This window comes from Vombatus ursinus, unplaced genomic scaffold, assembly GCF_900497805.2.
Source record: "Vombatus ursinus unplaced genomic scaffold, bare-nosed wombat genome assembly UNPS02014945.1, whole genome shotgun sequence".
NCBI classification, from domain to species: domain Eukaryota; kingdom Metazoa; phylum Chordata; class Mammalia; order Diprotodontia; family Vombatidae; genus Vombatus; species Vombatus ursinus.
Window position 1 is genome coordinate 27,782,951 of NW_020954723.1, and position 27,274 is coordinate 27,810,224.

The 27,274-nt window shown below is 35.7% G+C and overlaps 1 protein-coding gene across 7 annotated transcripts in view; it reads right to left on the minus strand.

Moving 5' to 3' along the window:
- SIPA1L1 (signal induced proliferation associated 1 like 1) overlaps positions 1–27,274 on the minus strand; it is a 375,977-nt gene that overhangs the window by 99,899 nt on the left and 248,804 nt on the right. For all 7 annotated transcript variants that reach the window (XM_027844736.1, XM_027844738.1, XM_027844739.1 and 4 more), the window contains 3 exons: positions 27,069–27,243; positions 12,527–12,630; positions 8,466–8,623 (listed from right to left, as the gene is read on the minus strand). In XM_027844736.1, the coding sequence (XP_027700537.1) occupies positions 8,466–8,623; positions 12,527–12,630; positions 27,069–27,243 (437 nt within the window). The remainder of the gene's footprint in view (positions 1–8,465; positions 8,624–12,526; positions 12,631–27,068; positions 27,244–27,274) is intronic.

The window sequence follows — 27,274 nt, forward strand, 5'->3', positions numbered from 1 at the left end:
AATATTTTTGTACATGTGGGTCCTTTTCCCTTTTTTATGATCTCTTTGCGATACAGACCTAGAAGTGGTATTGCTGGGTCAAAGGGTATGCACAATTTTATAGCCCTTTGGGCATAGTTCCAAAGTGCTCTCCAGAATGGCTGGATTAGCTCACAACTCCACTAACAATGCATTAGTGTTCCAATTTTCCCACATCGTCTCCAACACTTATCATTATCCTGTTTTTTCATGTTAGCCAATCTGATAGGTATGATGTGGTACCTCAGAGTTGTTTTGATTTGAAAACTATCTTTATATGTAATTGGAAACAATAAAATACTGTTTACAAGGAAAAAAATAAATGCCACTTGATCATGTTAAAAAAAAAAATCACACCATAATGTGCTAGAATTTTCCTCAGAACTGAAGTTCATTTGTCTGTAGTTTATATACTCCACTCTTTTCCCTTTAGAAAATCAAGACATTTGTCTTTCTCTAGTTCAGGAAGACTTTTCCCCCCCATCACATCCTCTAAAATGTCTCAAAGATGACTGGCTGGGTCTCGACAACCCCACCTAACAATTTTGTATTTTTTGAGGCTGATGACTTGAAGTCATTCAGGATTGTTAGGGTCTCTCTTACTGTCTCTCTATTTATTTTTCTTGGATTTTCTATTCCCCATTAGCTATTTTTGTTCTGTCCTTTCTAGTACAAAGATTATTCTCACAGAGAATCAAAGAAAAATAAGAGTCAAGTAATTTTGCTCTGAGCAGGAGTCCATCCTTTCCCTTGTTTCTTCTTTTTTTTATCCACTTAGCTAAAAAAAAAATTCTTTGTTGTAAATCAAATGCCTACTTAAGTACTGTGGTCTGAATCAAAGTCTCTCAGTTTCAGTTTCCTTAACTTTAAAATAAAAGAATCGTAATAGATAACATCAAAGGTCCCTTCTAGTTCTAAAATTCTATGACTGACCATTTAAAAATTCATGTATAAGACATTCAAATCTAGGCTGCCAGGATAAAAAAAACTCTAGCACACAGAATGGTTTCATGTCTCTTCTTTGAAACTAATAATCTCGGGGCAGCTACGTGGCACAGAGGATAGAGCACTGGTCTTGGAGTCACGATGACCTGAGTTCAAATCTGGTCTCAGACCAGACATTTGACACTTACTAGCTGTGTGACCCTGGGCAAGTCACTTAACCCCAACTGCCTCGCCAAAAAAAAAAAATTAATAATCTCATCCCCTCCTTACCCATGTTTTTTTCCCCCATATAGGAAGCAGATGTGATTTTATTAAAAATAATAATAAAACAAAACACTCAAGAGGGGCCACCAACATTGAAATCATCTAGCTATCTGTTTCTCAAGTTTTCAAATTCAATGGCTTTCTAAAGTCTATTTGTTATTAGACAGAACATTAGAAAAATATAGTTATTTCACATAATGAAAACCTAACAATAATTAGAAAGCCTTGCAATGAAAGGAAGACAAAAACTGAGCTGTTAGCATATGATTAACTATGATTCATTATTTTAGGGAGGTGATACCAAACTCAGTTTTTCAAACACAAAAAAATAAATTCAGCAAGAAAATGAATAGAAGATGAACTAGAAATTTTTCTAGAAATAATATAATTTTGTGGTATTGTGGAGTATCTTTGTTATTTGGAATTTAGAAGGCAGAGAACCCAGGTCTACATAATGAAGACTAATTTGACTTTCAAGGCTTCCAATATCGGTAATATTTCATTAATCTGGACACTACTCATTCAGAATTCTTGATAATCATGTCTTCTCTGAGCTACATAGGAAAACCACTGAACTGGAATTAGGAAAACTGGGTTCTGTTTCTGGATCTACTGTTAACATAGCAATGTGTGTGCATGGGGATGGCATTTAATCTATGTGAATCTCACAGTTATACATGAGTAAAACAGTCTGACAGAGATTATGTGACTGGCTCAAAATCACACAGCCAAGAAAAGTTGAGGCAAGATCTGAAACAAAGGTTTTTCTGACCCCCCAAGTCTAACACAGTAAACATGATGCCCATAATTTAGACTTTTCATGATGACTGAGGGTCATTATGACAGAAAACATCAAGTACTGTAATAAAAATAACTCACATTTATGTAGTGCTTTGAGATTTAAAGAACAAAATGCATTCCTCAAAATAAGCCTATGATATAGGTAGTGTACACACAGTTCATTTATATCATTCTACTCCCAAGGCCCTAGTCCCCTAACCCCTCCTCTCCCAATTGCCCTTTATTCTGTTACCTTAATGACGGAATAGAAACTCTTCTCCCTGGCATGAAAGCCCTTCACAACTTAGCCTCAACCTACCTTAAGCTTCTTATAACACAGTCTAGAAAGTCCTATATATTCAAGAAAGCTGTGCCGTTCCTCATATTTGATATTCCATCTCCATGCCTTTGCATAGGCTATTTCTCATGTCTAGAATACCCTCATCATGTCATAAATCTAGAGCTGGAAGAATATCACAGGGCATATAGTCTAACCTACTCATTTTTCGAGATGAGGAAAATGAGGTAACTGGCTTGCTTAAGGTCAGTCAGGTGAGCTAAATGTGAACCCAGGACCTTTGGACTCCAGACCTAGTGCTCCTTTCAATGTACCAAGCTGTACTGACTCTTCACCTTTTATAATTCCTAATTTCCTCAGTTCAGCTAAAGTGTGATCTCATACGTGAATCTTTTCCTGACCCTCCACTCCCCTCCAAAAAATCCACAACTAATGTTTACCTCCTACCCACCTACCTTATATTTATTGTATATGCTGAATAAGGTAGGATACAAAGCCAACCAGGGAAGAGTAAAACAATAGCAGCACAAAAGGAAAGGTAGGCTTGACATTTTGTGACCCTGGTCTGCACTCAGGAGGGTTGGACGAAGCCCAGTTGGAGGAGTGAAGCGGGTAGATGGTGGGAATAATCTCAGTGGGGATTTGAAGCCAACCAACAACAAGCATTAAATAAATAACTACTTTGTATTAGACACTGTGCTAGGCTTGGGAATACCAAGACAAAAATGAAAGTCCCTATTTTTAAGGAACTTATTCTCTATGGAGGGAAAATAACATGAATTTATTTGGCAAACACTTATACTCAAGCATATACAAACATAATATGTACCTGTGTAGACATATGTATATTTGTGTGTGTATATACACACATGCACACACAAACACACATATAAAAGTTTTCTGCCTTCTTTCTTGTTATATTAGGTTGTCCCATCTCAAAGCTGTCACTATCTGCAATCCCTTCTCTTACCCATCTAATTTGCTGCTTTCTATTATGCCACTGGCTGGGAAACAACCAACCAATTTTATTTAAAGATTTTTTTTAAAAAATTAAATTAAATAGGTTATTTAAATGAGACTTTTCCATTAGGTAAAAATTTGTGATGTTAAGAGTGTGGCCTCAATGACATCCATTTTGCCTGGTCAAAGGCACATTTTGCTTACTTGATGGTTCTCAGCTGTTCCAGACAGTTGAGGTTGCTGGTTAAGTGACTTTCAGATAGGTGAGTTGTTATAGTATTTTATAATTCACATAATTCAAACTGACCTCTATAATCAGTATGAATTAACGAGTTTTCCCTGTATTAATTTTTCATAGAAAATTTAAGTATATGATTACACAAGTCAAAGTTCTCATCAATCCAGATTTCCTAATTGGTTTTTCTGCTTCTAGTCTCCTTCTCCTACCAGATTAATTTCCCTTAAAACCAGGTTTTCATCATGTCAGTTCCATGCTCAAGAAACAAAAATGATTCCTTACTCATAGAAAACCTGAACTCAGTCTAGCATTTAAAGACTTCTAACTCACTTCTCCTAGCTAATAAAAGATGACCTCCTTATTATTTAGTAAATGCTAAGGTCATGCCTATTCCTGTGCTTACCTCATTTTCCTCATCTTGAAAAATGAGTAGGTTGGATTATATGCCCTGTGATATTCTTCCAGCTCTAGATTTATGACATGATGAGGGTATTCTAGACATGAGAAATAGCCTGTGCAAAGGCATGGAGATGGAATATCAAATGTGAGGAACAGCACGGCTTTCTTGAATATATAGGACTTTCTAGACTGTGTTATAAGAAGCTTAAGGTAGGTTGAAGCTAAGTTGTGAAGGGCTTTCATGCCAAGGAGAAGAGTTTCTATTCCGTCATTAAGGTAACAGAATAAAGGGCAATTGGGAGAGGAGGGGTTAGGGGACTAGGGCCTCGGGAGTAGAACGATATAAATGAACTGTGTGTACACTACCTATATCATAGGCTTATTTTGAGGAATGCATTTTGTTCTTTAAATCTCAAAGCACTACATAAATGTGAGTTATTTTTATTACAGTACTTGATGTTTTCTGTCATAATGACCCTCAGTCATCATGAAAAGTCTAAATTATGGGCATCATGTTTACTGTGTTAGACTTGGGGGTCAAAAAAACCTTTGTTTCAGATCCTGCCTCAATTCTTCTTGGCTGTGTGATTTTGAGCCAGTCACATAATCTCTGTCAGACTGTTTTACTCATGTATAACTGTGAGATTCACATAGATTAAATGCCATCCCCATGCACACACATTGCTATGTTAATAGTAGATCCAGAACCAGAACCCAATTTTCCTGATTCCGGTTCAATGGTTTTCCTATATAGCTCAGAGAAGACATGATTATTATTAATATATAAAATAATATTAATACTCAATATTCCCCAAACTACCAGTCCTGCTTCTAAGCTCTGCACTCACAGCTCTCATTGAGGGAAGAAATCATGGCAGAGACAGTTGAAACAGCTAGGGATAAAGTGAAGATAACCAAACAAAGTTAGTGTAAGTGAACTATACAGCTAATCCTCAAGAGGGATATTTGACTACCTGTCTTTCTCAAGATTTTCTTCTGTGATCAAAATCAATAATTAATGTTTCAGTCTTATTAGTTCTTTTGGATTACTTTAAATTTCACCTTACACTCTAATTTGCCATGACCTTAAAAAAAAAAAAAAGACTTCTCAATGACAATTGGAATAATTTAAGTTTTCTCCTCATGGTACAAAAACTCTCCACAGTACAAAATATACAAAACTAGCTGAATTAATCCTGCTCATGGAAAATGATCCAAATGTTCTAGGTAGTTGCTAAATTCAAATGACTATCTGGATAAATTGAGACTGAATTAAACATTTCCAAATTCTATATTTACTCCTTTTATTCTATAGTTAACTAAAAAAGTGTTCCAAGGCTGTCACAGGGTTATGGCAATATCTTATTTTCCATCAATCACTAAGCAAACATTTATTAAGATTGCTTAATTAGGCTTAAGAATGGAAACATATATGTGTGTATGTATACATAAAAGTAAGCACACAATACGTACTAAATTAACAGGAGGTAGTGTGCTAGAGCTTGGAAGATCTATTTTGATTTTCAAAGCAAATATTATATCTAAAATAAAAGTCCAAGTGCAGATCTTTCCAGTGAGTTCCTTTTAACACCAAGGAAGGAATGATCATGCAAGCATGGAAAAATGATGAAGAAGCCCTAAGTCATTTGGGCATCCTTCTACCCCTTGCCTTGCCTTAGGAGTCCATCCACTGTCCATCCAAGGCCCAATATCTTTAAGCATAAGGAAAAGTCTTCCCCAGATAATACCCCTTGATTTTATGCTCTTCCTCACTCACCTCCCCTAACATGTCTGTCATTTGATCCATTCCGTTAAGACTGTCAAATAATTGAGCTAGCCTAATAAATTAACAAGAAGGAAGTTATTGAGGGCTAATAATTTGTTCTGTGCTACCCTTCCAGAAAACACTTTAACCATAGTCTTCAATGTTTCTATGTAAACTAATAGGCAATTTATGAATTTCAGGAACTGGGATAGTCAATGGGGGAAATATTTTAAATAACAGATAGAAAGGAGAGAAAAGCTGAGAGACCCAGTGGCATAGTATTTCAACTTCCTCCATGCATCATTATTGAGGGAAAGGAGCATGAGAGAAGATAGAAAAGTATTAAGGATCATAGACTTATAGTTCAAAGAGACCTCAAAAACCACCTAGTCTTTCTCCTTTACAAATTTCCCAACAAGTAGTCATCTCTAATTTTCTTGAATATGTACAACAATGGGGAACCTATTTCCTTAACCTATTCTATTTTTGGAAAAGTTCTGCCTGAAAGATTTTCTTCAGACAAAGCCCATAATTTGTATCTCTGTGACTTCCATACACTGTTTCTAGCTCTACCCTCCAGATACAAGCAAATCTATCTCATTCCTTCCCACAGGACAGCCTTCAAATATTTGAAGACATTTATTATCCCTGTCACACCTCCACCCCTGATATGTCTTCTTTCCTTTAGAACGAACAACCCCAGCTTCTCAAAACGACCTTCATACGGCACAGTCTTCAGTTCCCCCACTATTCTGAAGCCTCTTCTAGGCACACATTCCTACTTGTCCACACCCTTTCTAAAATGTGGCTCTTTGAAATAAATACATCACTCCAGATGTGACTTGATTTATGCAGACTATGGGAAGATGATCATTTACATTTTTTTGTGCATTAGTTCCACAAATGCAACCTGATACTGCCCTGATACTTTTGGCTGTAATATTCTATAGCTTAACCATACCCAGCTGCCAGATCACTAAAAACCTAAAGATCTCTCTTTTTTTTTAAATAAACATACTTCACCTCCTTATATCCCACTTTGTAATCATGCAGTTCATTTTTTGAACCTGCATGTAGGACTTTTATCCCTATGTTATTCCCTAGGATGTCAGCTAATGTTATTAGCTATTCTTGTCAATGGTGGGTCATCTGAAAAATTGATAAGCATGACTTCTGTAACCTTATACTGACTTCATTTTCTACACCTGAATTTCTAGCCACACTTGCTTCCTCTGATCTAAATTCATGTACTGAAAGGAATGCTCTTCCCCTTCCTCTCTATCAGTGCAAAGACTTCAAAATTCAGCTCAAGTCTTCTTTCTATCACAAATTACTTCCTAATTGGGCAAGGTCATAGTGACTTCTCCATCCTTTAAACTCCTAGAGTGATTGTTTGTAATAGAAGGCAACGGAAATAGTAAGAGGAAGAAGAATTAAAAGCAAATTGTAATTGGTTTTTCTCTCACTGTTACCTGGATTATACTTTACCCTGCTTTATATCTAGGATCCGGTGGGTTATAAACATCTTATATTTTCATTCTGGAGTATTCTAATGCTTGACTGACATTTTTCTATCTATAATAATACATTAACTCAAAGCCTCAAGAGATTATACTTTTATGTGTTTTTTCAACAAACATTTAATAAGCATTTATCTAGGTGCAAGGCATCGTGAAAGGTGCTTAGGATAAAGAGACAAAAACAAACCAGCCCCTGGCCTCAAGAAGCTTACATTCTACTGAGGAAAACAACATATATTACAAGAGAAATAAACTCATAAGAAGTTGAAGAGAGAGCTTTAGTTTGTAATTTTTATTTCAGTGTATAGTTTTTGAAAAGTCCTTGCAACACAGATTTGAAATCAGATCTGACTCAAAAATTAATTATTGACAGATGCAGCTTTGTTTTGTCCACCTTTTTGAATAGTTAGCTATTTTGGGGACAGCTATTAATAAAAAAAAGTAACCAAGGGCCAAATTGTCAAGCTTAGGGAGATGACAAGCTAAAAGTTTCACAACTGAAAAGAGTAGGACAAGATAAAAAATATTTCCAAAATGTGGGAGTCTTCTCATCATAACCTCAAACTTGGTTCTTTGTTCAATGCCTCCTCATTTGTCCTAATGCCATCTCTATCGCCTTCAATATTCACTGTAACTACCCCACAAGGACAGAATACCTTACCTCCATGTTTTAAGAGTAATTATCATTCATTGACTATTTCTTGCATGTGTCAAAAGGGCAACAATTTGTGGTGCATCGTTTGTATAAAATCACCACAGATATATGCATAGAATATGGCACTCATGAACTGATCAAGTATTATTTAATTTACAAAATTATGACTGTGTTGCCAACTTTTAATATTGTACAGGAATATAGTATCTCTAATATAACTTACAGAAATGTACAGACTGAATTAAAGGTCTACATGAAAGCTGTGGGCCTATTAAAAAAAATTTTTTTTAAAAAATACCTCTTTTCTATGTATTATCCCTTTCCTCCTACTTTTTAAAGGCAAAATAAAATTTGCAATATGAACAATTAGCTATCTGTTAAACCGATGGTGTAAATGAAGTACAGCACCCAAAAAGAAGGTCCAAATGGAAGAGTGCAGGCATTCAAACCAACAAATACAGAGAACAGTGATGCCACTAGATTATATCTGAGAATGAGCTTTGTCATTCACAAGCACTAGCTAATGAACAGTAACAGACAGAATATTCCATTTCAGGTAGTAATGTGTACAACCATTAGCCAATTTCCACCCAACCCCTCACTGACGCAGTAGTAATAGCTACCTGTAACAGACACTGTCAGTGCAGGGATTGTGAACTCGGACAATGACAAAAACATGCTGGAAGTGAGAACGAATGTTCTTTGGGCTGAAGGGCTGGGCTCCAGGTTCTTGGAAAACGATCGTTACAATATCATTTCCAATGTGCCTCTTCCGTAGGAGCTAAAAAAAGAAAACAGGAAAATATTTTCACTGAGGCTATCCATTTTTCCATTTTCTTTTTTATTTTAAAAATTAATTACAGATTACTAACATTAAAGAAATCCAATAGCTACTGTCAAAACTTTATTTTGCCTTATACTTTCCTAAATTAAAGGAAATGAGAAAAGGAAACTCTGACATTTTCAGAGAGTGCATAAGAATTTTAAGCCAATCCTGGACATATTAGACAATATGCCAGCACATCTAAATACCAGTTTTTCATAACAACAACTTTAACTCTCACATAAGGAAGAGACTGGTACAAGGAAGATTTGTAATGATGAAAACTGCTAAAGTAATTACAATACAATTTACATGCTGGTTTAGTTAGAATTATCAAAAAAAATTTGCTAGGGCAATTTGAAATACAGTTTTAACAGTACAAGCTAATGATGTAGAAATTAATAACATTCTGGAATGATATAACAATTTTGAAGGAGGTTAAATTTCAAGCTTAAATAGTTCCTATAATTATGATGAAAACTGCTTCAAAAGGTCATTTGCTGCTTCACAATAAAAAGTCTTTTTTTGAGTGACAGTATTCAAATTTTAAAAACAAAAACAAAAAACTGGTGGCCACGTTTCAAAAACTGTCCTTCTTATTAAGTGTTCTTTCTAACATTCTCCTAGAATAGCATGGCTATAGTAATGCTGGTAACCTTTAATTAAAAAACAAAAAAGGAAAACCCTAATATAGTATTACTTTAAAAAGAAACAAAAACTCAGGAGAGCAAATTCATATTATCTTGCCTTATTATTTCAATCTGTACCATAAAGCAATTTTCTTTGCTTAAATCATGGCATTCAAAGAATACATCAGAACTATCAGTGAACGGTAGTTGGAGTCTGTTGAGAGAAACATGAGCTCTGTAGGATGGACTCTGAAGCTGGGAATGAGTCAGGATTCCAGGAAAATATATTTCAAATTTAGGATACTCAAAAGACCCAAAAACCTCAACTCTTAAAAAGTCAGTGTCCTTTAAAAGCAGAGAAGAGATTTCAATGGAAGTTCAAACAAACCAATGCTACCTGACATGATTTGTAGCATAAGTCTTACCTTTAATTAAAGTACTAATCTAGTTAGAAATTTAGGTCAATTAAACATAATATTAACATATTTATAACATACTCTTAGACATATTCTTTCTTCCAATGTAAGCAAAAATCAACAATAACACACTCTTTTTTTTCCAACAGTGAAGAAAAATCTGTTAATTTTGGCATAGCCAAAATAGAAATTTAAGAAGTAAGTGGTACAAAAAATATTTTTATCTTGTGCCTGACTAAACCGTTAACCAAGCATGTACTTAGGATATAAAATAGTAACATTAGAAAATATAAAACTGAACATGTCATCCTCTTTCTTAATAAAAGACAGAAAATTATCCATCTGATAGTACTTAAAATTAAATACAGTATTAAACTCTTTCAAAGACATTTTTGAAGGCTAAATTCCTACAGTAACTAACACCCCTCCCCCCAAAAATATGTTCTTTTTACTTCATAAAATAATTAGGAAAGTCAGTATAAATACCTGATAAAGAATTCTTTCCTTGTAGGCAAAAACCCATTGTTACTATATTAGGCCACATTTTTACTTTTGAATACCTAGAATGCTAATTTGCTTTCCCCTTCTCCACATACTGATTTATGGATATATATATTTTTTATCTTTATTTTGAGCAAAAGTTAAAATTTATTTTTTGTTTTCAAAGTGTCAACTGGCTCTTACAAACACTTTGTTCTTTTGGTTAGAAATAAAGCAATGGAAATGAGAAGACATTCACATTAAAAGCGGTGAAATAAGTAAAACTAGGATTTTTAAAAAACTAAATTAAAAAAAAATGTAAAAAACTACCAAACAGTACAACAATGTAACTGGGGGTTTGGGGTGGTGGTGAGGACAAATAAAAAGAGAGAAACTAAATGTCATGTAATCATAGCACTCATGTCCGGTCCTGGTGAAGACATAAGAAAATTCACCTCCTCTTCATTAGAGGGGTAGAGATTTATGGATGTGGAGTGTGGTATATATCAAAAATGGTTGGCTTTTTTTTGTTTTGTTTTGTTTTTGCTCAATTACTTTTTTTTATCTTTTGATATCTGCATTACAAAGACGGGCATATTGGGTAGGGGAACAGAAAAGATACTTTCAGGAAGAAAATGTGAAGTATAAAAGATATCAATAAAATAAGATTTTAAAAAAAAGGAAATGTAACCATAAAGAGGCAGCATGGATCAGAAGGAACACAGAACTCAGAGGGAAAAGCCTAAGACTTGGGTGCTCTGTGACTCTCGTCATGTCATAACAGAGATCTAAGCCTCAATTTTCTAATCTGCAAAATGGAAATAATATTTGCAGTACCCATCTCATAGAGTTGCTGTGATAGAAGTACTATGCAAATCATAAAACATTATTTGTCCACTTCTTATCTAAACAAATTTTCTACTTCTTAAAACTCCTTGCTTAAGAGTAAGGCTCTGTGTAACAGTATTCAGACTAAATATTTTAAAACTATGAGCTTTTCATGCAAAGAATTTTTAGTTTTTAGTCAAATTTGGCTGTCCTTTATTGATGCTCTTTGATTTCAAACAAGATCCTTCTCAACACCCAAACAAACCACACCAGAAAGTCCATACCCTGGATAATTCAGGAAAGCTGCCTCATAGTTTTGCACATCATTTCCCCCTTCCTCTCCTTATTTTTCACTCAGTGGAATTCAGAAATAGGGTTGAATATAAATGAACACACAAAACCATTCTGACCAAAGAAGTAAACAGGTTTGTCTATTTCTGAATATGTTTGTGATCATAAATACTCGATTATTACTTATTATAAGCCCCCTTTGGTACCAAGTTGTTCTTTATAAACCACTCAGCTTTCCTAATGCTCTTCAATAGTTTCCAGGAGCTGAGCTAGGGCCATGAAAAGGAGCTTTATAAAAGAAACATATTTACAAATAGCACAATTAAAAAAAAATTAGAAAGCTGTCATCCTATAAAATAAACAAGAATTGGTTATCTTGGGTTGATTTTAAAAATTACATCATAAGCATGTGTTCCAAAGATTTAATCAAATCTACAATTTAGAAGCATAGATTATCTCAGTACTTGACTATATACTGCTGACATAAAAGTCTATCCAGTAGCTTGACTGCCTTCTGCTAAATGGGAGTGGGAGGTGGGGTGATAGTCTCGGTTAACAAAAACGGTAATTTCAGCTATTTGTAAAACAGGACCATAGCTGGTATTTACAACATCTGTTGAAAGGACATGAATCTCAACCATGACGTCTCTGTATTCCAACTTGGACACCATATATTTTAAATTGCTTACACACAACCATATGCCTCCCCCTGCAACTAGATTCTGGGTGAAAGTTCACTGTTGTCTACAAATGAATACTTGTAACAAAGAACACGGAGTTTCTTCCATTATCTATTTATTTTTATTTCTCTTCAAACCTGCTCTGCAATGGGTAATGCAACATTAGACCGTCTTGATTTTTGTACTTAGGCTTCTTGAGATGAAACATCACCCACACATACATGTTCTCTGAAACCCCGCAGAGGCATCTAATCACCATTATTTCAACTTGTTCTCTTCCGATTTCATGGAAACCTCAATCCCCGTGGGTGAAAGGCAAATAATTAATTCACAAAGCTAACTGCCTGGCTGTTAACCTAGAATTTGTCTCTTCTTTTGTTTTCAGCTCATTTGCCATTCCTTACTTCCACAAAGTAGAATGCTTCCTGCTGCTGTGACAGGTGCAACATTAAACTCTAGTTTGATATTTGGCAATTCTGCCACTTAGGCTTTTGGGGACATGGAATGTGGGAGATGTAAACAGCATCGGTCTCCTACCTGTTGCTTGTTGTTAGGTGTATATGGCAGCAGAGTAGATACGTGGAACATGATTTCATAGTCTTTGTATGTTGTATAAAGAGAATGGGTACCAGTTGAATCAGCTGCAAGAAAAAAAGATATTTAACAAATGAAATAAATTACTTAGAATAAGAATCCTCACTATCTTTCAAAATACTAGTAAATTATTGGTGACTGAGAAATACTTGCTACGTTCTATCGTTCTACAGGGAAGCACTTCAATCTTTTAATCAATAGACAGCTATACAACAAGTGTTTCTGTAGCACGGCAGAACCAAGTTTTTATGAAAAGTTCTAGGACTCTTCAGAATCTTGTCAGTACATCCTCTACTTTGGCCTTTTTTCAAGAAAAAAAAAAACAAGCTCCTCTCCCTTAAAACAATTAATTTTTAAGTTTCGGAATAAATTTACCCACAAAATGCCTGGTATCAGAAACAAAAACTACAAAAAAATACAACTGAATGACAAATCTATTCTTTGCTAAGCTCTGGTAAGCTGTGTGAGGTGTTTAATGGATTGCAGGAAATGGTGATATACTCTGCCTCTGATTCTTGTCTCATCCATTCATACCCTTGAGATGTTAAAAGCTGTAATGAGCATTAGCTGATGCTCTTGTGAAACACAATAGCTACATCATCCAATCTTCCTCCAAAACCTAATATTACGTGATCATTTCCTACTATATTTGTAAAGATACTCTCAAGTAAAGAGTTACAATATTATGCCAAAGCTTTGCCCTTGAGCATATAAATCACTACCAACCATTGATATTTAAGAAAACTTAAATACTAAGGCAAAATACATACATAACTAAAAATCTGAATTATGAAGTCATTTGGGAAAAAAATAAAATAATACCACTTATACTTAATATGTAACATTGTGTGTGGGGGAGGGGGAGAATCTCTCCTGGATGCCTGATTTTTCAAAAGTCAATTTCATATATTGCTATAAGTAAGTATTCAACTTAACTAAACAAATTAGATGCCTATATGAATCTGACTTGGGAAAAACTTTATTATTAAACTTCCTGCTACTAAAATCTGCAGAACTGATCAAGTACATTTCTAAATCTGAAAATGAAAGCATCAATTTTGACATGTACTTTTCAAACTTCTTTTAACTAAAGTTAATTAACCAGGAGAAAAATCGCATTTTGTATTCATTTCTCACAATTGTGCTTTTTATATCTGCTTGTTCCTAACCAGAGCTGCTAATTAATATGGAAGACAATGAACCTGATTCTTCAACCTGAAGAAAAGAAACTGTTAAAATTTTATTGAACTCTTCTTGGCAGTTTTTGTCATTTACAATATGGACCCTCTTTGGTACCAAGTTGTCCTTTTTTTTCCTCCCCTGTACTTTTATAAACCACTCAGTTTTCCTAATGTTTTTCAATAGTTTCCAGAAACTGAGTTAGGAACATGAAAAGGAACTACATAAAAGAAAAAATATTTACATTTAGCATGATAAAAAATTAGGAAACGGTATAACTCTATAAAGTAAACAAGAATGTTATCTTGGGTTGATTTCTTAAAAATATATCCTAAACATGCATTCCACTAAAGTCCCAAGGCTTCACTGTGATGTAGCAGTACCTTAAGTCAGAAAGGCTTATGGGAGAGGCCCTGTGAAGAACTAAATGTCTCCTGCTTTCTCATAACTAAGTTTAGAGAGGCTAATCACCAGAAAATTGACCTTTACAGGATTAATTTTTTTGGTCACAGTGACCCAGTAAAACTATCTAATGAGGCATGTAGGAGTATTGTACTGGAGTAACCACAGTGATGAAATCAAAATATGCTTGAAAAAGTACCAAATCCTGAACACAGCGTTAGATATGTGCATTTTATTTCCTGTTGTTGGAGAACTCATTACTCAAAGGTCTGGATAGAAGCTGATAAGAAGACTAAACAGTTCTGACTTATCTCAGAACACAAAGCATTATTTTAGACTATTTTTCTGCAAACGGGTTAAAAGAGTTGCAGAACAAATGCAATGCTAATAACTCTTCTCCACAGGAATTTGCCTACCATGCCATAGATACCTCCTTGCTTTAGGAGTTGCTCCAGCCCCAAATTACTTATCACACTAGAAGTGTCCTCTGCCCTTAAGGTCTTCACCTTCTGATTGGCTGACTCTTCCCAGAACCTCTAATTTAAGGAGGCTCAAGACAAAGATGTCTTCATTTCTGTACAGGCTGTAATGCTGTTCCATCTCCACGGGACTTCCTCAGGCATGACTCCTGCATCAAGTACCTTCTCCCTTTTTTGTCTCCTTCCCCTGCCTCTCCAGCTTCCATTGAATTATCTTCTCCCAGGAGATTTAAAGTCTTTGAGGGCAGGGACTATCTTTTTTTTGGCTTGTATTTGTATTCTCAGTAGAGAACTTGGCACATGGTAAATGTTGAATGAATACTTGTTGACTGGCCTTCCTTTGCCCTCATTTTAAGAAAAGCACCATCATTCTCTTTCCTATCCTTCTTTTACATGAATCAATGAATAAATTGTTATCAAGGGGAGAACTTGGAAACTCTTCTCTATATTGTTTTATCTACAGAAAATATATATTAAATAAATTCCAAAGGAAAAAGTATCTATGAGGAGTCTGAATTACACTGACTGGCAAATTTAGAAATAAGATCTACTTCCTACTAGATGATAATCATAATAGCTAACATTTATATAGCGCTTACTATGTGCCAGGCACTATACTAAGCACTTTACAATTATTATCTCATTTTATCCTCATAACAACCTTGGGAGGCAGGTGCTACTATTATTCCCATTTTACAGATGAGTGGGCAAAGTATATAAACAGACAACAATGAAAAGAAAAAAACTGAAAGCGTTTAAGAGCCATAAAAAATGATTTAAAATCTCTAATAATTAGAAAAATGTAATTTAGAGCTGTCATGTATTGCTTTTTGACCATTGAGCTGACAAAGATAGTTATAAGTGACAAATTCAATATTGATATGGCTATGGAGAAATAGGTACACTATTGCCTCGTGGGCAGAGATATGAATTGTTACAATAGATCTTTTGGTCCAGAGGTCCTAAAGGTAGACATGTTCTCCAAGAAGGTTAAAAAAAAAAAAAAAAAAGAAAGGATAATCTTACCGTGCTGTTAAAGTATGGATATAAAGAAGTCAGACAGACAGATATAGGGACAAATGTCAAATGACATAAGCAGAATAAGGAAAACAATACACATGATGATGATGACAATATAAGTGAAAATAGCAATACAAGGAAACTAAACACTGTGTAGCTATAAGGATCGGTCTTGGCTGGGAAGAGAGCAGAAAAAATGCACCTCCTTCTCATTGCTACAGATGTGAAGAAGCATCTCATGTGTTGTCAGAAGCGGTCAATGTTATTCAGTCAGTCAATAAGCTTTTATTAAGTGCCTACTACGTGCCAGGCACTGTGCTAAGCACTGGGGTTACAAAGAAAGGCAAAAGACAGTCTCTGCTCTTAAAGAACCCTCAGTCTAATGGTGGAGGTAACATGAAAACAAACATGAAAAACTATTGGATTTCCTTCTTGTTAAAATCTTAGTTACAAAGGATGGCTCCCTGGACAGGATAGACCAATTTAAAAATTCATGTGATATAACCAAAAAAGTTATCAATGACAATTTTTTTAAAAAGACATAATAGTCCTAGAGAGAGGAGCTTCAGCCAAATGGTGAGATCAGAGGCTAGACTATGGAGAAGTGAGTGGGCAAGGGAACAGAAGCAGCAAGTAAGTGCAGTTATTCTTAAGGAAAGAGAGAAAAGGCTTAGGAGATGGAGGAAGGTCAAGTACAAGTTACAGAGGGGAGATTTAATCACGTTTATTGGCAGGAAGGCAAGAGTCATTAGGTAGGGAAAGACTGTAGGGACAGATGAATGATAGAGATAATACCTTCGTGTTCTCTGAAAAGATCCTGACATATACAGCTGCTGACTTTTAAATATACTGCATAAAGGAACACAGTCTGAGGATATCATTGTCCTTGCCTATTAGAAGGTAAGTCTCTAGAAGGCAAGAACTGTCTTGCTTTTTTAATTGATATTTCCATCATATCACACAGTGTGTAGTACATAGCAAATGCTTAACAAATACTTTTTCACTCATTCATAGGAACAGTTTCAGATATTGATCAATGCTTTTCCCTTTAACTAAGCCTAAATAGCTTTCAACTTAGATAATTTAGGGTTGGAAAACAAAATGTGTAGGAATATATATATAATGATATTCTACTTCACGGTATCAAAAGAATAACGTATCTAGTAGTGGCTGGTAGATGGTTTTTTTGTTTTAATTATTTTTAAATAGAGAATGAGTTGATTGTTATTATTGCTAGTTGATTGATGTTTCCTAATGCTTAATTACTAAAATCCATCAGCAGAGAAATGAACAAATCAACTGAAAACACAATATTAATGATTTCTGTTCCTCCTTTTCCCAAACTTCTATCCCAGGTGGGATTAGTAATAGACAAAGGTAAGAGGAAAAATCTCATTGAGTTGCAATTTGGTCATGTGACAATTCTTGAGAAACTGAGTGTTTTGAACAAGTAGGAAGTAATGACTTGGGTGGGGAACCATCCCTGCTGGATAGCATACAGAAAGAACATCAGAATTAGTAGTCATCATACTTAAACCTGATGTTGATAAATGGGACTCTCTCGGAGAGAGAGAATATGTGGATTCTTGTTCCCTAGACAAACTGTTGTGAAGCCAGTTTTGGCAGGTGCAGCAAAGAGAAAGAGAAGCTGCCTAATCTAATTAAGTCAAATGTGCCTAATATGATGAAGGAACTGACAGACCAGAAAAACCTTAGATCAGTAGTTCTTAACCTGTGTTGGGTCATAAACTCTTTGGAAGCTAGGTGAAGCTTATGGACCCCTTCTCGGAATGTTTTTAATGCATAAAATACAAAGGATTATAAAGGAAATAAGTGAAAAAGGAATGATAAAGGAAATCAAGTGAAATACAATTTGATTACACACACACACACACACACACACACACACACACACATACACACACACACTCAAAATGAAAATTTTCATTGACAGCAGGTTAAGGACACCTACTTTCCCCTTTCTGCAGTAGCCAAAGAAGATTATACTGAAAAACAAACTAGAAAATGCAAAGCCACGATGAGAACACTAGATATCCCATACTGGAAACCATTCAGTGCTGAGGGAGCAGCCAAATCTAGTTGTCCTGTTTGATCATGACTGTAAATGACCAACGATCTCTACAGATGAGGTTGACTCACTGGAGTGTGTCTTTATTTCCAAAGCAAGGAAGAAATACACCTTTTCCTAGGCTTCCTGGGTGTGGATTATCAGCTAAGACAGAAGTGGGGAACCTGCAGCCTCGAGGCCACATGTGGCCCTCGAGCTCTTCGAGCGCGGCCCTTTGACTGAATCCAAACTTCACAGAACGAATCCCATTTGTTCTGTGAGGCCAAGGTTCCCCACTTCTTAACTATGACAATGGAAAAATCACTAAAAATGTAATTAGGCCACTTATATCACCTTTGACAAGAGTTACACTTAAAGTAAAGCAAAACAAAAGAAAAACCTTATAGTTAAGTTTATTAAAGTACTCACAAACATAGAACATAAAAAAACGGAAAGCAAAACAGTTCAAGCTGACTAGATTAGAGCAACAAGACTTGATACAGGGAGATCAGGAAAAAAGTGACTGTTTCTGTTCAAATTAGAGGTGATGGGGACCTGTACTATGGTGATGGATATGTGAATGGGAGGAAAATGGGCATATATGAGAGATGTTGTGAGGGCAGAAATGAAAAGATTTAACAACTTACTGGATATGTGGGATGAATATCAAGTCAACACCAGAATTTATTAAGTGCCTTGTATGTGTAATGTATTGCACTAACCATAGGCAGACAAAGAAAGATAAAAAGTCCCTGCCATCAAGAAGCTCACACTCTAATTGGGGGCAACACATAGGGAAGTATTTACAAACAAGATATATGCATGATAAATTGGATATAATCAGTAAAGGGAAGGCATTAGCATTAAGGAAATTGAAGAAGACAGTATTTTACCTGAGACTTCCAGAATGCCAGGAGGTACAGATGAGGAAGGACAGTAAAAGCCAAACAGAGAATTTTATATTTGATCCTGGAGTCTCTGGAGTATACTGAGAAGGGAGTTGACATGGGCTTTAGAAAAATACTTCAGCAGCAGAAAGGAGAATGGCTTGTAGAGGGGAAGGATTTGAGGCAGGGAAACCAACTGGAAGGCTAATGTAGTAGTTTAAGTGTGAAGTAATGAGGAATTGCATTAAGGGATGGTGTGAAGGTTGAATGAAGAGGACTTGGCAAACACTGCATATAGCTGTGTGAGAGAGAATGAGGAATAAATGATAAAACCTCATGTGAAGAATGATGAATTTTCAAGTTTGAGTTACTTGGAGTATGGTGATCTAGTCAACAGTATTAAGAAAGATGGAAAGAGGTGAGGTTTGGGGGAGAAGATGAACTCTGTTTTGGTCATGTTGAACTTGAGATGATAATGGGACATCCAATTTGAGATGTCCAAAGGGCAATCCAAATGCACGACTAGAGCTCCAGAGAGACATTAGGGCTGAATATAGAGAACTGGGAAACATCTGCATAGTCATGAACCCAGGAGACTGAGGGGATCATCTCATCAGTGGGATAACAGAGAGGCAAAAGAGAAGAGGGCCCAGAACAGAGTCTCGAGGGACACCTGCAGGTAGAATGATCACAAATGTGATCATAAAAGGAGACTGAGAAAGAGCAGTCGGACAGGTAGAAGAACCCCGAGACATCAGTGTCATGAAAACAGGAAGCGGTGTTTGACAATTTCAAACACCAGAGAGGTAAAGAAGAATGAGGAATAAGAAAAGGCCAATAGATTCCTGTAAAAAGCTAATTTTCTCAAGAAATTAAGAAACTTCTCTTTAAAACATCCATATTTATATCATGTTCTATATTAAGTTATAACTTTTATTTTTTAAAATGGAACATCTTACATCCCTTCTTAGATCATGCATCTCATTTGTCTTCCATAGCACTCTTGAAACATTTGGGAACACGCATATTACATGTAGCTTAGATAATTTCTGACAAGTTAATAAACAAAGCTTGTAAAGGCACTTTGCAAAGAGACACTTTCCTATGTGCTGATAAACTTTAGGAAATAAATTTCTCAAATAAGGAATCAAGAACACAGCTTAACATACTAGTGGTGTACCGCTTTTGAATATTACCCTATTAGATGGAAATTGTGTTTTTGTATTTATTCTTAAATGAGGGAGGTAAAAGTTATTCAGAGGTCACTCTGTCCTATAAATGACCAGGAAGAAAGGGAAATAAAACACTAAACTGTTGAAAAATCTCTATATGGCAGAGCTATTCAAGTAAAATACACGAGGCACATGTAAGGGTTTTTTTTTCTTCTCTTTTCTTTTCTTTTGCTTGGAATGCTTCTATCAGTATATCAGAGAATGGAAAGTATAATTTTAAGAAATATTATTCCAGGGAAGAGAAGGAATGGTTCAATAATTTTTTTAATTATTAAAAATTCAATATAATCAGTAACATATCAATCATGCCTACCTCATCAGGACAGCTTCAATATTTTTATCCCATGTACTGAGAAAATCAAAAAGAGAACTTTCCTAGAAACGGTGAAAGTCCAACCACCTAGCAGGCCAATCTGTACTAAACAGAAGGTTAATAAATGTCATCTGAAAGATTAATAAATGAATAGCAAGGCAGGACCAATGGCAAAGCAGATAACAACTTAAAACGTCCCATAACTCTAAAAAAGCAGTTTGTCTAAAAAAAGATCAGAGGTTTTAGTAAATTGCAACTACTCTTATGTTCTTCACTGTGAAGGGGCAATCTTGGATTGTGTTAAAAGAAGTATAGTCAGTAAACAAGTATTTATTAATTTTTTACTAAGTGCCAGGAAATTTTGCAAAGCACTAGGAATATAAAGGCAAAAACACTGCCGTTAACCTCAAGAAGCTCACATTCTAGTGGGGAAGGCATCTATAATCACAAATAAAGTACATACGAGATATGTACAGAATAGATGGAAAATAATCTCAGTGGAAGATCCTACCAGCAAAGAGAACAAATACAGGTTTGAGAAAGGCAGAATTTGAGCCGAATTAGTCAAGGCCAAATCATGGAGTTGGGAGATAAGTGTCATGTATGACAAACAACTAATAAGCCAACATATCCAGATCTTAAAGTATATAAAGGGAAGTGTAAGAAGATTGGGAAAGTATGGGGAGGCCACATTGTGAAAGGTTTTAAATACCAAACAGAGAACTTGTATTTGATCCTAGAAGTGACAGGAGCTACTGGAGTTCATTAAGTGAGGAAAGGGGAAGGAACGGTTAGATCTATGCTTTAGGAAAAATCACTAGAAAAATGAAGGGTCAATGGATTATAATAGGGGAAAGGCTTAAGGAAGGGAGATCAACCAGAAGGTTATTGCAATTGTACAGGTGAAAGGTGATGAGGGCCTGTACCAGCTATGTGAATAGAAAGAAGGGGTCATAAATAGGAGATGATATGAAGATAGGAACAATAAGATTTGACAACAAATCAGATACATGGGATGAGAGTGAGAAGTCAAGGATGACACCAACTTTGCAAAAGCCTTGGAAGTAGCTTTAATGGTAACAGGAAAGTTGGGAAGAGGATAGGGTTTGGTGGGAAAGATAATAACTTCTGTTTTGGCCATATATTGACTTTGAAATACGTATGGAATACAGCATAGGAGGGCACTGTGGTACAATGGAAAGAGTAACGTATTTGGAAACAAAGATTCTGGGTTCAAATCCTGGCTCTGCCACTTGCAACCTGTATAAACTTGGGCAGGTCATTTTGCCTATTGAGGCCTCAGGTTCCTTATCTGTAAAATAAGGGGGTTGGACTAGTGGACTACTAAGCTCCCTTACAGCATTAAATTCATGATCTATGTGAACCACACTGAGCTTAGGCTAAGGGTACTCTTCTGGCTACGTATTTTTCATCATCTATGATCTGTGAAATAGTAAAAAGGCAAATCTAGGCTTGACGTCAGGGAAGAGCTCCCCGATATTTTTTTGCTACCCCAAAGTAGAACATGCTGCTTCACTGGGTGGCAGCTTACCCTTCACTGGAGATCTTCAAGCAAAGGGAAGATAAGCACTTGCCAAAAATATTATAGTGAGGATTCCTCTTGCTTATAAGGCTGGACTAGATAATTATTGAGTTCCGTTTCAACTCTGAAATTCTGTTATATCATGATTATCAGACCTTTATCAGAGATGCAAACGTTTCCCTTATTCCACAGTTCCCATTCTCTCCTGGCTGCATTAGTTTTATTTGTGCAAAAGTTTTCCACTGTCACATAATCCAAATTGTCTACTGTAAAATGATAACCTTTATCCCTTCTCTGGTTAAGAATCCTCTCCCTAGCCATAATAGTGAAAGGAACCACCATCTATTTTTAAAAACTGATGTCACTTTTTATAGTTAGGTTGCTTATCCATTTAGAACTTATTGTGGTATTTGCTATACAATGCTGGTCTAAGCCTATATTTTGTCACTGCTTCCTAGCATTCTCTGCAGTTGTTGGGCTATCTGAGATAACAATTTATATTTATTTTAATAAACTGTGCAAAACTAAAATTTTTAAAATCAGACTGCAAAATTTTATACATACACACACACACACACACACACACGCATATATATATTATTCTATTAGGTAACACCTATCACTAATTTTAAGTCACATGGATTTCTCACAAACCGAACGACTTGAAATTTCCAACATATGTAGAGTAAGCAGGTCAATACAGAACATGAAAAGATATAAAAGTTTAACAAATTAACCATCACAATAGATCTCTCACTATTTTTATATACTCTTTCTTTAATATACCAAGTAGAAATTTTATGTGTTTAAGGCCACAGAATGCAAGTGTAGTTATGTTTTGTTCCAAAAAATTGAGTATGAATGGATTTTTTTAACCTATGTATATATAAATGATTTTATTAAAAGAAAGAGTACTTTGTCCAAGCAACATAAAAATCAATTAGCTCATTTCCATATCATCATGGCAAACACTTTGTCAAAACACACCTTTATTGATCAAGATAAAATTCAGAGAAGCTGACTGCTTGACAAAATTTAAAGGCTTGGTCAACTCTTAAAAAACCTTTTGAAAATGAGCTTTTCTTAAATTGAAATGAAATTATTTGGAGTCTAAATAGATTTATTTAAAAGCAAACAGTTAATTTCTGATTATTTCAGAACATATTATATTGATGCCAGATTCACTGTGTGTTTGGCTCCATCCAGAGGCTGTATTCTCTGACTCTGGGGTTATCTGGAAGGCTGGTCTTTGGTTTTTCATACATGCCTAAATGACAATTCTTTTTCATTTGATGCCTTTAAAGCAACATGTCAGGTCTAGGGTGAAAGGGATAGCAAACAGTTACAGGATTTCATACTTTAGGCTACCCAAGTGATTTGATTACAAAGTCTTTCCAACTTCTTCAGCTTAAAGCAAAGTGATACTCCAAAATGGGAGGGGAAATAATGTGAAACTCTAACTCATCCCTAAAATGGTAAGAAATCTTAACTCAAAGGTGAGTTGCTAAATCATTCACTGTCTAGAAACCTACTCTTGGAGAATCTGGTAAGAAGGAATGACATCTGACCCTCATCATTATTGCAATAGTATTTTAATTAGTCTCCCTGCCTTATGCTTTCTCTTCACTCCAATCTATCCTCTACATAGTTGCCAAAGTGATTTACCTAAAGCATAGGTATGACTAAGTCACCCTCATTCAATTAAGGTAATTCTGCATTCTCTTCTCCCTCCTACTTTAGATGCAATAATGTGTCTAACTCAGTTTTTTAGGTTCTTAGAGGAATGTCATGTATTTTGCCAACAAATTTGGCATTTTCTGTGCCAAATCATTTAGATAATAAATTGTTAATCACAAAAACATATTATCACTCACCCCTCACAAATCTTCAGTGGCCCCCTATCGTTTCTAGGATAAAATATAAAAGCCTTAGGCTGCAGCCTTCCACAAGAAGGCTTCTATCTACCTTTACAATCTTACTTCTTATTACCTCCCTCCATGGGGGAAAGAGGGGTATGAACTTTCTTTTTCTAAGCGTGACATTTTATCCAAACTATACTTTAACACAAATGATGCCCCATGTCTGAAATGAATTCCCTCCTCCTCTTCCTCTCTGCTTGGAAAAACCCTAGCTTTTTTTCAAAGTGCAGCTCAAGTATGTCACTACTTTCCAGTAAAATGTAAATTCTTTGAGAATGAAGGAATGTCTCATATGTATATTTGTATCAGGGTCTAACACAATGCCTAAGCCAGAGTAAACACTTAAATAATTTTTACTAGCTTGATTTGCTAATTTTCTTAGTTATTAGCATTCTCTTTACTGAAATCTTTCTCTGTCTTCCCACCCCCATTTTGTACAGATACAGTAGAATGGAAGCTTCCTGAAGATTGGGATGAATTCAATATTGTCTTTGTATTCCAACACTTGAAATATACCTAGCACACAATATAAGTGGCTAAAGTTTGGTGGATTCAACCGAATTCTCCAAGTACCTTAAATAATCAGAAATGGCTATATGACTATATGTGTGTATGCATGCAGATACATACATACCAATTCACTAATTACTTAGATAAATAAGCATTTAGACTCCTTTTTCCTTATAGTTCTCAATATGCTCACAAGGCATTCTTATCATGAGTGATGATCTTGTACTAATGAGGGAAAACTTGGAAAATATGGCAGTAATTAACGTAAGACAAATGTTATAACTTACATAGGTAGAAAGACATTTTTAGGTATATAAGAATTTATAATTCTTTATCACCTACAAATAAAGTACAAATGAGACCTTACAGTCACAGAGAAGACGCTAGGCTATTTATGTTTTTTAATAGACTCTCTTGCATGTGGTTAGCTAGTCGGCAACAGAACCATGGCAACAGGAAATTCTTTCCCGCAGTGGAGTTTATGAATGCTTTTCTGTTTTCATGACTCGTCCTTATTTAATTTCCTGTACAGTAAGCCTGTGAGATAACTCTTGACTGCAATGCGGATGGGCTCTTCCAAAGACTCATTCAAAGAAAGGCAGGTCAAAGGCCTTTAGCTCGAATATTTTATAATTAGACTGAAAAGTTGACTGCAAGAGGATGGACAGTAGCAGTAAATATACCACGTCTACCTACTTATCCTCATTCGTTCCTTTTTTAGGCAAGACTGTGCACATTTGCTTTATAGAGCAACCAGTCGAAAAATGACCTTATGGCCCCCATTTTTGAATCAATACACTTACTTGGCAAATTCAGAAATACAACTGCAAGAATTGTTTTCATTGAAGCAGAGGTGAGATGGACAACAACTGATGGCTTCTACTCGTGTCTAGGGACAAACGTGGCCTCATAGGATAGTGGAAGAAGAAAACTAGACTTTTTGCCAAAGATTGCAGCGTCATGGACAAAAGACTGAGGGCTACAGGGGCACAGGTTGTTTTCTTACTGCAGCTCCCTGGAGTCAAGAGATGCAGAAGAGAAAACTGATCTGAGAAATGAACAACTTAAGAAGATAGTGTTTGAGAATGGGAAATGGATTTTTCATCCAGTTTAAACTACAGAGATGACAGACTGCTGGATATTGATAAGCATGCACCAAACCAAGGCTAGTAAGAAGGTATTCAGAGGTACCTTAGAAGTTCCATCAAAAGGACTTTAAAATAAAGAGGATGGAAAGGAGAGAAAACTACTTATTTAGATCCACAAAGGTTGATATTAGAGAGAGTAACTGCACTGAAAAAAAAAATACTAATTTGATCTTGGGATGTATCAAGAGGAATAAGGAATAAAGAGTTGATGGTCCCTCTATACTCTGTCCTATATTAAGACCATGTATAGAGGATCGTACTTAGTTCTGGATGTCAGAGTTTACAAAAGACATTGACAAGGTAGAGAAGACCCAGAAGAAGAAAATCAGGATAACAAAGGGCACTGCATCCATGTCCTGTGAGAACAGATTGGAGGAACTGAGGATGCATAACCGGAAGAAGATGAGACTTGGCTGTGGCATGCATGGTAGCTTTCTTCAAATATTAGAAGGCCTAAACTATGGAAGAGAGATTAGATTTGTTCAGCTTGGCCTTAAAGGAAAAAGTAAGGAACAGTGGTTGGAAGTGCACCAAGGAGGTAAATTTAGGCTTGACGTCAGGAAAAACTTCCTAACAATTATGAAGTCCACAAATGTACTACCTAACAAGACAACAGTTTTCCCCTCAGTGGAGGTTTTCCAGAAGAAACTGGGTGACCATTTGTCAGACGTGATGAGGTAACATTCTTGTGAACGGTCAGAATAGATGGCCACTGTAGTACCTACCTCTTCTAAAATTCTCTAATTCTTTGGTGATAATTTCGAGAAGAAAAAGCTGAAGAAAAAAATTCAATATAAAGAAGTAAATAGAAAAAATAATGTAAAAGTTGACTACATAGGCAAACACCAGGACTGAGAAATTAAAGGTTAAAAATTCAACCAACCACAACCAATCACATTATTTCATGTACATTTCTACTGCTGATCCATGCACAGCTGTCCATTGAATATTCAGTAAAACCTGTTAACCTGCTTTTGACAACCACAGGCATATTAACATTTTGTTTTTTAAGTAAATGCTGAACTAGATGACACCTCAGGTCTTTTAAGAGTTGAGGAAATTCCATTCCCTAACTGATGTTGCTCTTCACCCTCTGACCCCTAGCATTTCCTGATCTAAGTGGTAAATCCAATTAGTATGTTTACACAATAAAATACACATAAATAATCATAGAAGGGTGGCTTAAGCATATTTTAGTTAGACTATAAAACTGTAGGGAACCTTTACGCATATTTTGCCATGTAATTTTTCTACTGAGTACTATTTAACGGTTCTTTATTACTTAGAGAATACAATTCAAACTCATTTGTCACTCAGGGTCCTCCACAATCTGGGGACTCCCCACACTTTAAGCATCCCCTAATGTTATTCCATTCACATATTTTATACTCCAGTAAAATTGTACTACTGACCTGCATTCTCCCGCTTCCATGCATTTGCTAAATCATTTCATAGGCCCATAAAGCCCTCTCTCACTTCTCTTTCAAATTTCTTTTAAACATTTAAAGGGAAAATTTTTAAAAGTAAAACCAATCTCAAATTTGACTTCCTCTTCCAAGGATCAACAGTTAGTAACGACCTTTCTCTCTCAATACCCCTGCATCTCACATTTTTGTTTATACTTCTTTTATATGCATTCTGTATATTATGTAATAGAATTAATTATGTGTGAAAGCTGGGTACCATATATTATCTAAATTTTGTGCCTCCTCCCTCCTCAAGGGCTTCCATTACGCTTTATATACAGTATGCACTTAATGCTTATGAAATCAGACCATCTCTTACTTTTGGTATCAAGTTGAGCACGATACTTCTCGAATCCCTTGAGACGAACTCGTTCTCCTAAGAGCTGGAGGAATTCCTCAAACGCAGGACCCGCCGACTCGTTGTTGTACATCTCTTCTTCGGTGCTCTGTCCAGATTTACAATACATGATTCCCACTTTCAACTGATAGCTTAACTGCGAAAACAGGTAACACCAAGCATTTCAA